Here is a 13,863-nt window from a genome sequence, read left to right on the forward strand (position 1 = left end):
CCTTCACCCAGATGGTGTGCGTGGTATGCAACAGGGGTGGAGTTACTCATCCCTTTCCCTCACTCTTCTCTCCCCGCTTCTACCAATATCTATCAAACACCCATGTATCATCATTGTACTAGACTCTGACTATCCCAAGATTAACATTGACATTAATGTCAGGACCACTACACAATAATCATGTTAGCCAGCTTTCATTTAACTCTTACTATATGCCTGGAATGATTCTAAGCCATATACATCATATTCAGTATTCATAACAATCTATGAGGTAAGTACAGTTGTCTGTAATTTACAGATAAGGCAATTTCAGCACACTCACTTGTCCAAGAGATGTACCTGTAAGCGGCGGGTTGGAACTCTCTAGCTCCAGAGTTTATACTCTGAACCCCAACCCACTGTGCTGTCTTCCCTCAAGACAACCTTTGGTTCAAAGAGATCACCTCTAATGTGGGTGAGTCTAGTTTCCAGTCAGGGAAAGTCTCCTACTCGTAGTAAATACTGGTAGAATACAGCTAAATAGACGACCTTTCTGCTCAGTTTAATGCCTGGGAAAGAAAGTGGAGTGATGAGCATACCCATAGTAATAATGGTATGAGTTAACATTCTAACCCAGAGAAAAGATTCTGGAACTGAAACTTTTTATTAGGAAAAGTTTCTAATAAAGTTTCTAAAGTTGCTAGAGATGCTTTCATTATCAAAAAACTCTTACCAGAGATCGAAAGATCACATCACTGTAGGACTCTCTCAGCAAGCAACTCCAAGGAAAATGCCTCAGTGAGGAATAAGGCTACTGGTGTTAGGTATTTGTTTCTGGAACTTGTATTTAAATCTGAGACCACTGAAGTGTGGATATTTCCTGTTTTTCAGCATCTGAGATTCAAATGATGACACTTCCCCCAGGTCAGTTTGTGATTACAGATAGTGGTGTGGCGACTCCAGTTACTACTGGCCAAGTGAAGGCCGTGACTCCGGTAAGCTGTGCTGCTCCCTTGGTTTCTTTCTTCTCCCCGTGATGCCATGTCATCACCCTATCACTGTTTATTTTTTAGTGATTAGTTTACTCTGTTTTCTCACAATAGATGATGAATTCCTTGAAAGCTGAGTCTTGGTCTCTATCACTTTATCTTCAATACTCTGCCTAGGAGGCTAGAATATGGCGCGTGGCTCAATAAGTGTCTATTCAGTTAATAACTGTAATGATGCTAGATACATCCCTGTGAGCACATTTTTAATGCTTCTTGGAAAAGTTACAAGTCCTCATGGCTGCTGGTCCTCAGCAGGATTGAGAGAGAATAATATAATGAATGAATTACAGAGCTATTTTAAACAACTCCCCAGCCCCATATGAATTGCCCTAAATTCTCTTGTTATATTTAAGTTGGGCAGATACAATGTTGCTTCTATCTACTACCTCTGTTTTTTGTCTTTACTGGTTTGTTCTGGCCTATCTCTAAGTATTACAAGGTAGAGTACATAAATTCGAATTTAAAAAATACTCTTGGGTGAATAAGTTCTGGAGATGTAATGTACAATATGTTGACTGTAGTTAATAAAACTCTGTTGTATACTTGAAATTGTTAAGTCAATCCTAATTGTTCTCACTTTATAAAAAGTTTATGAGGTGATGGATATATTAACTAGATTGATTTAATCATTTTATAGTGTTTATATGTGATTTCAAAACATGTTGTATACTATAAATATATTTTTTATATTTATTTTTTATTTGTGAATTATACTTCAATAAAGTTGGAAGGAAAAAAAAGAAACGTGGCTAAGGAATATTGGGATGTTACCAAGGGAAGGCTGACTATTTTCCAGGGGTCCTCGAGAGTATCTTGGTCATCCAGTGGCCTCAAAAAACTGATTTTTTTTTAAAAGTCTACTGAGAGTTCACCCATTTCTCAGCATGCAAAGTCACATTAAGTAGATGTAGGAGAGATGAATAAATGCAGAGGAGCACTATTAATTGTCAGTAAAAACAGTAAGTAACATAAAATAGAGTCGGCAAGTCGGCACGACCAGGGAATTCTTTGCTCCCTGTCGGAGCCATTCACTGACCTTCACTTTCTGTGGCCAGAAACTCAATTCAAGTAAGAACCAGATTATAACCAAGAATGTTTTCCTTCCCCTGCCATGATATATATGTGCACAAATTTAATGTACACTCTGGGGCTTTCATGGACCCTATGTTGAGAACAGACCCTTCCTCCACTAAAGGGAAACAGGCCTTTCCCCCACCAGAGGGGAAAGCAAATCCTAGTCACAAAGTTGCTGAGCAGGCCTGGACCAGGATGTGCAGCCCTGGCTGAGCCCAATGGGTGTGGCTGTGGCTTTTCCTCTGGACATGGCTTGGAAAGGCTACCACCTGAATTCCCCCGCTGGGGCTTCTTTTTCCTTTGCTTCTTAGCTGACCAGTTCTCCTTCTGACTGTTAAATTCTTTCTTTAAAAATGTTAACCAAGGATGGTGCCTGTGGCTCAGAAGTAGGGCGCCAGCCCCATATGCCCGAGGTGGCGGGTTCAAGCCCAGCCCCGGCCAAAAACGGCAAAAAAAAAAAGGTGTAAAAGAGGGACTTTACCTAACAATTGCAATCAGTGTAACCTGGCTTATTGTACCCTCAATGAATCCCCAACAATAAAAAAAAAAAAAAAAAAAAAAAAAAATGTTAACCAAATAGCCAGTCACATGTCTGTGAAGAAGTTTACGTGATCAGAGGGAACATGAGAAATATTAAAATGTGTAAGCTTTATGAAAATAAAGGTAAATTTATTGATGTAAGGAGTTTTATTAAATAAGATTGTGTTGTTCTTATACTCTTGAGTATTAAAATACCTGTTCAATGATAACCTAACTTGGCAAAATAAAATCTGGGGAACATTTATTATTTTTAACTGTGTTGATCTTTAAAATTCTGAAGTCTGGGAACCACTGATTTCAACTACCTTTCTGAGGGGCCATTCTGCCCCTTTAAGGAGACTTTAAAATATCTCTTCTTTGACCCATTCTGTATTAATCTTAAGATTTAATTGCCAGATAGCAGTCTTTTCTGAATTTTTTCCAAATTCTTAGGAGCCATATAATAGCACGTTTCCTTTGCCATGTGTGTTATCACCACGATGCGTTTTCTGTACCTGCAGTTCTGGTGAATCAGTGCAGGTGTCACCTACGCAGTTAGTGGGATTGAGCTGTGCTCTGTCCTCTCTAATGCCTCAGGGGAGCGCCTCTCCTGGATTCTATTTTGGGGTCCCCTTGTGACAGTTCTTTGCATGTTCTTACCTCTTCTCCCCCAGTAGCTCCACCTTCCCTTTTAGGCCCCATGTTTTTAAAGATCCTTTTCTTCCTGCTGTAGGGTCATTATGTTTTATCAGAAAGTCAGCCAGAATTGGAGGAAAAGCAAACGTCTGCCCTCTCCGGTGGAGTCCAGGTTCAGCCATCTGCACATAGTGACTCCTTGGACTCCCAGACTGCCAGCCAACAACAGACCACACAGTACATCATTACCACCACCACCAATGGGAACGGGAGCAGTGAGGTGCACATTACTAAGCCGTAACTTGGCTCCTCCAGCTTGAATCAAGCAGTCACATCATGTCTTTTCTCATTCATCAACCTGAAAGCTACGACATTTAGAACTCTTTTTTTAAGATTTATTATTCACTCAAGAGTTTGGAAACTAACATTTTGGCACTCATACATATATTGGGGTTTATTTCGCCAAGGTCATCTTTACCAAATTGACTCTTCAGACCCTAAAGGTTTTTGCCATGGAATGGAGATCTTTCAGGGGAAAGTAGATTTCAGGATAGAGAAACTTTGCCTTGCTCTTGAGTTGTTTTTGTTTTTGTTTTTTTAACACACACACAAAAAAAATGTTGGTAAGCCTTACTTTTCCTTTGTGGAAATATTGAGCGGCATATTGTGTTTGTACCAAAGGTGGAGAAAGGATGTGCCAAGTCCATGGTTACTGGACTTCTTCATTCCAAGCCACGGCACCAAAGGGGAAGGTACATTTTATGGGTGTGTGTTAGGTCAGAAGTGCTTTATCTTGTGAGTTTGAATTTTTGGTAGAACAAAAGGATCCTACTGAATAAGAGAGTAAAAATGATGAAATAAAAGTTTGACAGTGATGTTCTGAAGACAAAACTCATCTAAATTTTTGTTTTTGCTGATTTTTTAAAAGAACTTTCCTATTTTGGAAAACTCTCGTTGGGCTTTTGATGGTGCTTTCTACAGATGCTGGTCCTCGGCAGATTAGGTGAGAACTTCATGTGCTAATGGTTCTTACTTTATTACCCTACTAGGCAAACTCCCTGAAAGAGAAAAGGTTGCTTGACGTCAGCAGAATTTAAATCCCTACATTAAAGTTTTGCCTCCCAATCTCTGGTTGTGGTTGCATTAAGAAAGAGATACTAGCACCAAGAAAAATTTACTAAAACTACACACACACACACAGAGACAAACGACTGAAACCGTGTCCTGCCTTGTAGAATCCACTTACCATTTGTTGGAAAAGGATGAATTCCTTTACCACATAGACATTGAACTCCTGCTCACAGTATTCAGTGTATTTTAGCATTTTTAATACTGTCTTAAAATGAACATTCTTTAAAGTTGGATGGAAAGGTGGACTTTCTTAACATTTTTAACTTTAATGTAACTTATCTGGACCTTTTTTAATAAGATAAGCAACTTTACACTTAAGGGAAAAATAAAAATGTAGGGACCATTTACAATATTTAAGGCCATTAGGAGGGATCTGGAAGAAATCAGTCTATGAATATTATACTGTTAGATGGGAGAAGAAGAAGAATCTGCCTTCAGGATAGTTTTTCTTACATGTGTTCCTGTTTGAGAGTCTTGTTTGCTATGAATTCAAGGAAGAAAAATACTTTCCTTTTTTTTTTTTATCATACATTCCAAATATATACATTTAAAAAGTTGGTATGTATTTTAACAACTTTTTGTGACATCCTAACACATATTTAGAATATTTACTGCATAGTAGAATTGATCACTCCAAAACAGAAAGGCCTCACTTCATTTCAAATGAAGTTAACTATATTATTTACATTTTTGGATAAAAACTGGTTTTATACATTTAGAGGTAGAAAAGCTTTTTTAGGTTAAAGATGACTATCTGAAAAGTGAACAATTCTGTTGAAATAACTATACTAATATGTAGATTTTTGCACTTTATTTTTAGGACCTCGTTCATATAGTTATCTCAGAATTCAGCACCAAAAGGACTTCAGAAAGTTACTCCATGAATGTGTGGAAACTGAAAACAGACTCCATCTGTGGTAACAAAGAAATAATATCAGTGTTTCCAACAGAAAATACTGACCTAGAGTCAAAACACATGTAGACTCAGGTTCCCACAGTCCCGCTAAGTGATTATAAACACTCTGGTGTCCAGTCTGGAGACACTTGCTAGGTGAACATTAGATTTTTCCAAAGGTCCTGTTTTAATTTCTAGAACTTAAATGTGGCCTTGTTGGGCTTTTTTAACTTGAAGCAGTCTGTATCTCTCCTCCCCTCCCTTCAGGAATAACTTACTGAAAAGTTGAAAACTCTCCCTGAATGGAATGTTCATTTTATACCAGTTATTTCAAGTCTTAAAATACACAGAGGAAAGTATTGCAGAAGGACTTTTTTCTCTTTCCTTTCAAAGTATTTATTCTTGTCTTTTTTCTTTTTCGGTCCTTATATGAAATAAAGACGCTAAAACGAATTTGTTGTATTATCAACCAGAGATGCAAGTGGCAATTAAGCCAAGTAACATGGCTTTAAGACCAGGTGCTCTTTCCATTCATCCCAAGGTCATAGATTTTCAAAAAGACTTGGGTTTGAGGAAATGGTGGGTGATAAGCCATCTGAAGACCCAATTTGGAAAACACGTATGTAGCCAGTGTTCACACTGTGCCCTCTCTCAAGATATGCTGACGCTGTATGCAGACTTCATCCGGTGCAGCATGAGCGGAGGAGGTGGGGCGTAGATTTTTATGTTTTTATTGTTTGATTTGTGCCCTCAGAAATAGACATTTCATCATGTGAAATTCCTGTTTTCTGGAAAACCCCATTGTTTTGATCTTTTTGAACTGTTTTCAGACTTGGAATTATCCTTTCAAAAAACTCTTAAGATTCTTATCTAGGTCTAAAAAGCACTTCATGAGATGCTGAAGCTGACCCACTGGTTGAAAATGTTGACCCCATCCTGTTATTTAAATGTGAACATTTATTGTACATTCAGTGAGTTATAGTGTTAATAGTCTTGTGCTACCCAGCAGGTGTAAAAATTAATAAATATTTTTTTTTAATAAACATGTTTCTTGTTTGTATGGGTGAAGCTCTGAGAGCTATCAAGCTGGTTAAATGTTTTTCTTTCAAGGCCAGGCACGGTGGCACACGCCTGCAATCCCAGCACTCTAGGAGGCCAAGGCGGGTGGATGCTTGAGCTCAGGGTTTCAAGACCAGCCTAAGCAAGAGCGAGACCCCATCTCTATGAAAAATAGAAAGAAAAACTAGCCAGACACTGTGGCGGATGCCTGTAGTCCCAGCCACTTGGGTGGCTGAGGCAGGAGGATTGCTTGAGCCCAAGAGTTTGAGGTTGCTGTGAGCTATGAAGCCACAGCATGCTACTGAGGGAAACAAAGTGAGACTCTGTCTCAAAAAACAAAAACGATTTTCTTTCAAATACTAAAAATTTCTGGGCGGCACCTGTGGCTCAAAGGAGTAAGGCACCGGCCCCATATACTGGAGGTGGTGGGTTCAAACCCAGCCCCGGCCAAAAAAAAAAATGCAAATATGAAAAATTTCTGATTTCCAATCTGGCATGTAGAAGCTCTGAAGTTTCCTCTCAATCCTAATAACAAGTAAAAAGCTAAAAAAATGGAAAAACTAAGCACTCTTCTTAGATCTGTCAGAGAATTGAGCTTATAGGACAAACTGTTGGTTCCCAAATTGGAGACATAACCAAGGGAATCCAGAGAACCAAAGCTTGAGAGAACAGAAATCCACAGGCAAAAACCCAAGGGCAGAGTCCGTGAGAACCAGAGTAAGGAAACCTGTAAATTGCCGTGGGCTCGGTGTGGACGTGACTGAGACAGGGAAAGCTGCAGAGGACTCACTTTTGTGAGTTGTACCCCCAGGAGCTCAGCCAGGTTCTAACAGTTCATATTGCAGAAAAATCTCATGCTTCCAGCAGCAGGAGAAAAGGAACCATTTAAAACTATACCAGAGCATCCTGTTCTTCCTAATAAGATATTTCCTCAGAAAAAAACTATTTAACCAGTGCTTAACCTGCTGAAATTACAGCAGAGCCTCGCTGATCTGTAGGAAGAGAAACACCAAGCACAGTCTGCTCTGGCCACCCCATCCTACCTACAGGGGAGACTGAGGCACAAGAGATGTTCACAGTCCAGGCACAGCTTCACTAGGAGACGGAGACCTACTGTAGGGACCTCAGGATGCTGCTCCTACGCCCACACCTTAGCGCCACATTACTAAAGGCCCACTCACAGAAATTCTTTTTACCTGGGATATCATGTACGGCTATCAACAATAAAATTACAAGGCACACTAAGAGGCAAAAAACACAATTTGAAGAAAGAGCAAACGTCAGACCCAGGTTTAGATATGGCAGTGCCAGGTCCATTGGCTCATGCCTGTAATCTCAGCACTTTGGGAGGCCAGGATGGCAAGAACGCTTGAACCCAGGAGTTTGAGAACCAGCCTGACCTACATAGTCAGATTCCTTCTCCACAAAAAGATAAAAATTAGCTGGGCCTGCTGGTAAGTGCATGTAGTTCTGGCTACTTGGAAGGCTAAGGCATAAGGATCACTTAAACCCAGGAACTTGAGGGTATAGTGAGCTACAATGATGCCAGGGTACTATAGTCCAGGTAAAAGAGGGAGACCAAAAATGGAAAAAAAAAAAAAAAAACCCAAAAACTAAAACTGTAAATACACATGGAGAGATTTGGGAATTCATAGACTGGGAATTTAAAACAACCGATTAATATGAAAAAGGCTTTAATAGAGAAAATAGGTAACAAGAAAGAACAAATGAACAATGTAAACAGAGATGGAAATTCTAAGAAAAATGCTCAAGATCAAAAATACTATAAAAGAAAGAGTAGGTTTGATAAGCTTATTAGTGGACTAGATGGCTGAGGAAAGAATCTCTGAACTTGAGGAAATCTCAATAGAAACCTTCAAAGCTAAAAGACAAATAGAAAACAGACTGAAAAAGAAAAACCTCCAAATAGAGTATCTAAGAACTGCGAGACAATGAAACAGGTGTAAATACGCACAACTGGAACACCAGAAGAAGCAGAAAAAGGAACAAAAGGAATATTTCAATGATAATTTTCCCCAAGTTAATATCAGGCATGAAACTACAGATCTAAAAAAGTTGATCAGATGTTAAAAAGTCATTATCCATGTTATGGAATAAAGCAAATTTGTTAAAAAACCTAAAAAAAAAAAAAAAAAGAAACTACAGATCTAGGAAGCTCAGCAAACAAACAGTATAAATGCAAAAAAGAAATGCCCCCCCGTCAAAAAAAACCCCAAATGAACAAAAAAACTTGACTATTTTTCAGAAGCCATTAATCCAAGGAAGGAATGGAGTGAAATATTTAAAATTTGGAGAGAATAACCTATGAAATTATTTTTTTAAAGGGAAAGGGAAATAAGGACTTTCTTAACAAAATTGAGGGAATTTGTTGCCAGTAGACCTGCCTTACAAGAAATGTTAAAAGTAGTTTTTCAGAGAAGGAAGATAAGTCAGAACATCTGATCTACATAAAGAAAGAACATCAGAGAATGAATCAATGAAGGCAAAAGAAAAGCCTTAATTTCTCTTATTCTTAAGAGATGTAGCACGAGAGAATTCAAAATGATAATGACACTTGATTATATATGCTAATGCTCGTAAGTGAATTGAGTGACAGCAGTGATACAAAAGATGGAGGGAAAGAATTAGGATTATTTATTATAAGATGAGCACACAGGGTGCCGCCCGTGGCTTGGTGGGTAGGGTGCCGGCCACGTGCACCAAGGCTGTGGGTTCGAACCCAGCCTAGGCCTGCTAAACAACAATGACAACTGCAACAAAAAATGTCTGGGTGTTGTGGTATGTGCCTGTCAAGTCCCAGCTACTTGGGAGGCTGAGACAAGAGAATCATTTAAGCCCAAGGGTTTGAGGTTGCTGTGAGCTGTGACGCCACAACACTCAGAGTGACAGCTTGAGACTGTTTCAGAAAAAAAAAGATAAGCACACAGACCTTATGGATAGCTCCGTGGAAGGGCACGGAAGCTCCACGTGCCTTCCCCCACGCCTGTGGCTCAGTGAGTAGGGCGCTGGCCCCATATACCGAGGGTGGCGGGTTCAAACCCAGCTCCGGCTGAACTGCAACCAAAAAATAGCCAGGTGTTGTGGCGGGCACCTGTAGTCCCAGCTGCTCGGGAGGCTGAGGCAGGAGAATCATGGAAGCCCAAGAGCTAGAGGTTGCTGTGAGTCCTGTGACATCATGGCACTCTACTAAAGGCGGTAAAGTGAGACTCTGTCTCTACAAAAATAAATAAATAAATAAATAAATAAATAAATAAAAAGATACACTATCAGCTCCGCGCCTGTGGCTCAAGCGGCTAAGGCGCCAGCCACATACACCTGAGCTGGTGGGTTCGAATCCAGCCCGGCCCACCAAACAATGACGGCTGCAACCAAAAAATAACGGGGCGTTGTGCGCCTCCCAGCTACTTGGGAGGCGGCAGGAGAATCGCTTGAGCCCAGAAGTTGGAGGTTGCTGTGAGCTGTGATGCCACAGCCCTCTACCCAGGGTGACAGCTTGAGGTTCTGTCTCAAAAAAAAAGATACATTATCAACAAAGTGGGATAGTGTTATGGGAAAATGGGCTTGGATTAATTGTAAACGTATATTGCAAACTCTGGGGCAACCACTAAAGTAAAAGAAATAGTATCACCGATATGCTAAGAAAGGAAAGAAAATGGAATCATAAAATATTAAATTAAGGCCAAGCTCAGTGGCTCATGCCTGTAATCCTAGCATGCTAGGAAACTGAGGCAGGAGGATCACTTGAACCGGAGGGGTTTTTTTTTTGTTTGTTTGTTTGTTTTTAAAGCAAAACAAATCCTTTTGCTTTACTACTTGATTTAGAAAGTATTTTATAAGTTTTTCTTTTTATTAAATCATAGCTGTGTACATTAATGGAATCATGGGGCACCATACACTGGTTTTATAGACCGTTTGACACATTTTCATCACACTGGTTAACATAGCCTTCATGGCATTTTCTTAGTTATTGTGTTAAGACATTTATTTATATTCTACATTTAGTAAATTTCACATGTACCCTTGTAAGATGCACCATAGGTGTGGTTCTACTAATTACCCTCCCTCCACCTATCCTCCCCCCTCCGCTCCATACCTTTCCCCATATTCTTGGGCCATAATTGGGTTATAGTTTTCATACTAAAGCTATAAATTGGTTTCATAGTAGGGCTGAGTACATTGGATACTTTTTCTTCCATTCTTGAGATACTTTGCTAAGAAGAATATGTTCCAACTCCATCCATGTAAACATGAAAGAGGTAAAGTCTCCATCTTTTTTAAAGGCTGCATAATATTGCATGGTGTACATATACCACAATTTATTAATCCATTCATGGGTTGATGGGCACTTGGGCTTCTTCCATGACTTAGCAATTATGAATTGGGCTGCAATAAACATTCTGGTAAAATATCTTTTTTATAATGTGAGTTTTGGTCTTCTGGATATATTCCTAGTATATGTATATATACCTAGTAAAGGAATTGTAGGATCTAATGGTAGGTCTATTTTTAATTTTTTTTTTTTTTTTTGAGACAGAGCCTCAAGCTGTCACCCTGGGTAGAGTGCCGTGGCATCACAGCTCATAGCAACCTCCAACTCCTGGGCTCAAGCGATTCTCTAGCCTCCGCCTCCCAAGTAGCTGGGACTACAGGCGCCTGCCATAACACCTGGCTGTTTTTTGGTTGCAGCTGTCGTTGTTTGGCGGGCCCGGGTTGGATTCGAACCCACCAGCTCAGGTGTATGTTGCTGGCGCCTTAGCCACTTGAGCCACAGCCACCGAGCCGGTAGGTCTATTTTTAGATCCCTAAGTGTTCTCCAAACATCTTTCCAAAAGGAACATATTAGTTTGCATTCCCACCAGCAGTATACAAGTGTTCCATTTTCTCCACATCCCTGCCAATATCTCTGGTTTTGGGATTTTGTGTGAACCCCAGAGTTTGAGGTTGCTGTGAGTTAGGCTGACACCATGGCACTCTAGCCTGGACAACAGAGCAAGATTCTGTCTCAAAAATAAATAAATAAATAAATAAAATGTTCCTTTAAAACCACAAAAGACAGAAAAAGTGGAAGATGAAAATAGGAAACTAGAATAGGAGCAATACATAGAAAACAGGACCAAATAGATATTGATGCAAATGTATCAATCGTCACTTTGAACATCACTGGTCCAAATGCACCCATTAAAAGACAGATATTGTCAGAGTTGATCAAGAAACAAGACCCAAGTATATGTTGTCTACAAGAAACCTACTATAAGTAGAAAGACTTATAGATTAAAAATAAATGGTTGGAGAAAGATACATCATGCTAACACTAATCAAAGAAAGTGGGATCCCAGCCATATTAACTTCAGATAGAACAGACTTCAGAGCAGGGAAAGTTATCAGAGATAAAGAGTGCTGTTATATCAATGTATCCCAAATCATTAAAAAAGGAAAAAACCGTGGCATTACATGATGATAAGGGAGTCAGTTCTTCAAGAAGACATAATAACCCTTTAATGTGCATGCACCTGTACCATAAGGTAAAAACTGATAGAGGTGCAAGGAGAAACAGATGAATCCACTCTTATAGTTGGAGACCAGTACTCCTCTGTCAGAAATGTACGGGTTGGGCAGCAGAAAATAAGGACGGACACCATTGAACTCAACAACATCACAGATCAATTGCTCTATAGACTACTCCATCTCCTAACAGGAGAGTACATATTCTTTGTTTGTTTGTTTTTGTTGTTTTTTTATTTTTAAACAATTTATTGGATGTTTTATTATCCACAACAGATTTTCCTTTTATTAGCACAGGAAATTGAAAATTGGTTATAATATATTATCTCTGCTCTTATATTTTCTTCAGTAGATATATTCAGCATTTATATTTGTAAGTGGAATTATGTTCAGTTTTCAGGGTTTCTGAATTTTGTTTTTGTTTTCCTAGGGACAGGGTGGCGCCTGTGGCTCAAGGAGTAGGGCACCGGTCCCATATGCCGGAGGTGGTGGGTTCAAACCCAGCCCTGGCCAAAAACCACAAAAAAAAAAAAAAAAAGAACTGTTTTCCTGGGAACAAGAGGACTCAGGACATATGGTCGGCATTTTAATAATACCATATATCCAAAATAAAAATGATTCCATAAAGTTTTCAGGTGTCTAGTTTCATTAATTCGGAACTTCATCAGATAACTTGAAGTGCAACTAGCTTCCTCTTTCTTTTTTTTTCTTTTTTTTGTAGAGACAGAGTCTCACTTTACCGTCCTCAGTAGAGTGCCATGATGTCACATGGCTCACAGCAACCTCCAGCTTTTGGGCTTACACCATTCTCTTGTCTCAGCCTCCAGAGCAGCTGGGACTACAAGCACCCACAACGCCCGGCTATTTTTTGGTTGCAGTTTGTCCGAGGCCGGGTTCGAACCCGCTGCCCCCGGTATATGGGGCCTGTGCCCTACTCACTGAGCCACAGGCGCCACCCAGCTTCCTCTTTCTTAAAAACAAAACCCCCAAACATCCTTTTTCTGGAAGTTGCATTATTTCCAGTGTTAGGCCAGTTTGTCCTCAAATTAAGCAGAATTTCAACATCTTGTTGAGCCAGTTTGTAAACTCCAACTTCATTTAATGCTGCTTTCGCAGGAAGCTGTCCTGAAGCTGACTGCAATACATCTTTCAAGAGTAGTGCAGAGCCGATGTTCAAATTCAAAATAATACAAGCTTCTTTTATACGTTTAAAATAATTTTCTGGTCTCTTGCAATAGTGAGAAAACAAAGGGAAAAGATCGCGAGTCATATTAAACTGCAACTGGGCTGCTTCTTTTTCATTGAAGTGATTAGCAAGAATGATTTCTTGGGAGATGTATATATCCAGCTTCTCTACAAGCATTTGCCAGAAAATTTTAAATAAGGAGAAACAAAGCTGCTGCTCCAGTTGAAGTAAATGGTCTCGTAACATCAGCAAAACTGGGCAGGCCGAACTGGACAGGGGCAGTATTGCCTGCTCTGACTGAGATGGCAAGGACAACCATCTTTCTTTTTTATATAATTTTGCAGCATCTTTAACTTCTCTAAAGACCTGGTCTACTTGTCGGGTCAACATGTCATGCTTTAAACACTCTAAGAGGTTAATCATGTCATCAAAGACAGAGTTCTCCATGGAGGCCAGTTGTCCGAGTTGCAATTTACTTAGAGTATTATCATCTGTGAAGACCTCCAATGCTGCCTGTTGAAGTTGTAAAAAGAAAACATTGTCAGCCCAGTCTGCTAGTACTGTCGAGATGTAGTTCACAGCATTAAGAATTGCACAGTATCGGGCGGCACCTGTGGCTCAGTGAGTAGGGCGCCGGCCCCATATACCAAGGGTGGTGGGTTCAAACCCAGCCCTGCCCAAACTGCAACATAAAATAGCTGGGCGTTGTGGCGGGTGCCTGTAGTCCCAGCTACTTGGGAGGCTGAGGCAAGAGAATCGCCTAAGCCCAGAAGCTGGAGGTTGCTGTGAGCTGTGTGATGCCATAGCACTCT

At 40.0% G+C, this 13,863-nt stretch overlaps 1 protein-coding gene across 3 annotated transcripts in view; it reads left to right on the forward strand.

Moving 5' to 3' along the window:
- PRDM10 (PR/SET domain 10) overlaps positions 1-6,319 on the forward strand; it is a 90,725-nt gene extending 84,406 nt beyond the window's left edge. For all 3 annotated transcript variants that reach the window (XM_053594967.1, XM_053594966.1, XM_053594968.1), the window contains exons 20-21: positions 871-974; positions 3,355-6,319. In XM_053594967.1, the coding sequence (XP_053450942.1) occupies positions 871-974; positions 3,355-3,558 (308 nt within the window). In that variant the 3' untranslated portion in view covers positions 3,559-6,319. The remainder of the gene's footprint in view (positions 1-870; positions 975-3,354) is intronic.
- Positions 6,320-13,863: the final 7,544 nt, after the last annotated feature.

The sequence above is a fragment of the Nycticebus coucang genome, chromosome 6 (assembly GCF_027406575.1).
Source record: "Nycticebus coucang isolate mNycCou1 chromosome 6, mNycCou1.pri, whole genome shotgun sequence".
Lineage (NCBI taxonomy): Eukaryota > Metazoa > Chordata > Mammalia > Primates > Lorisidae > Nycticebus > Nycticebus coucang.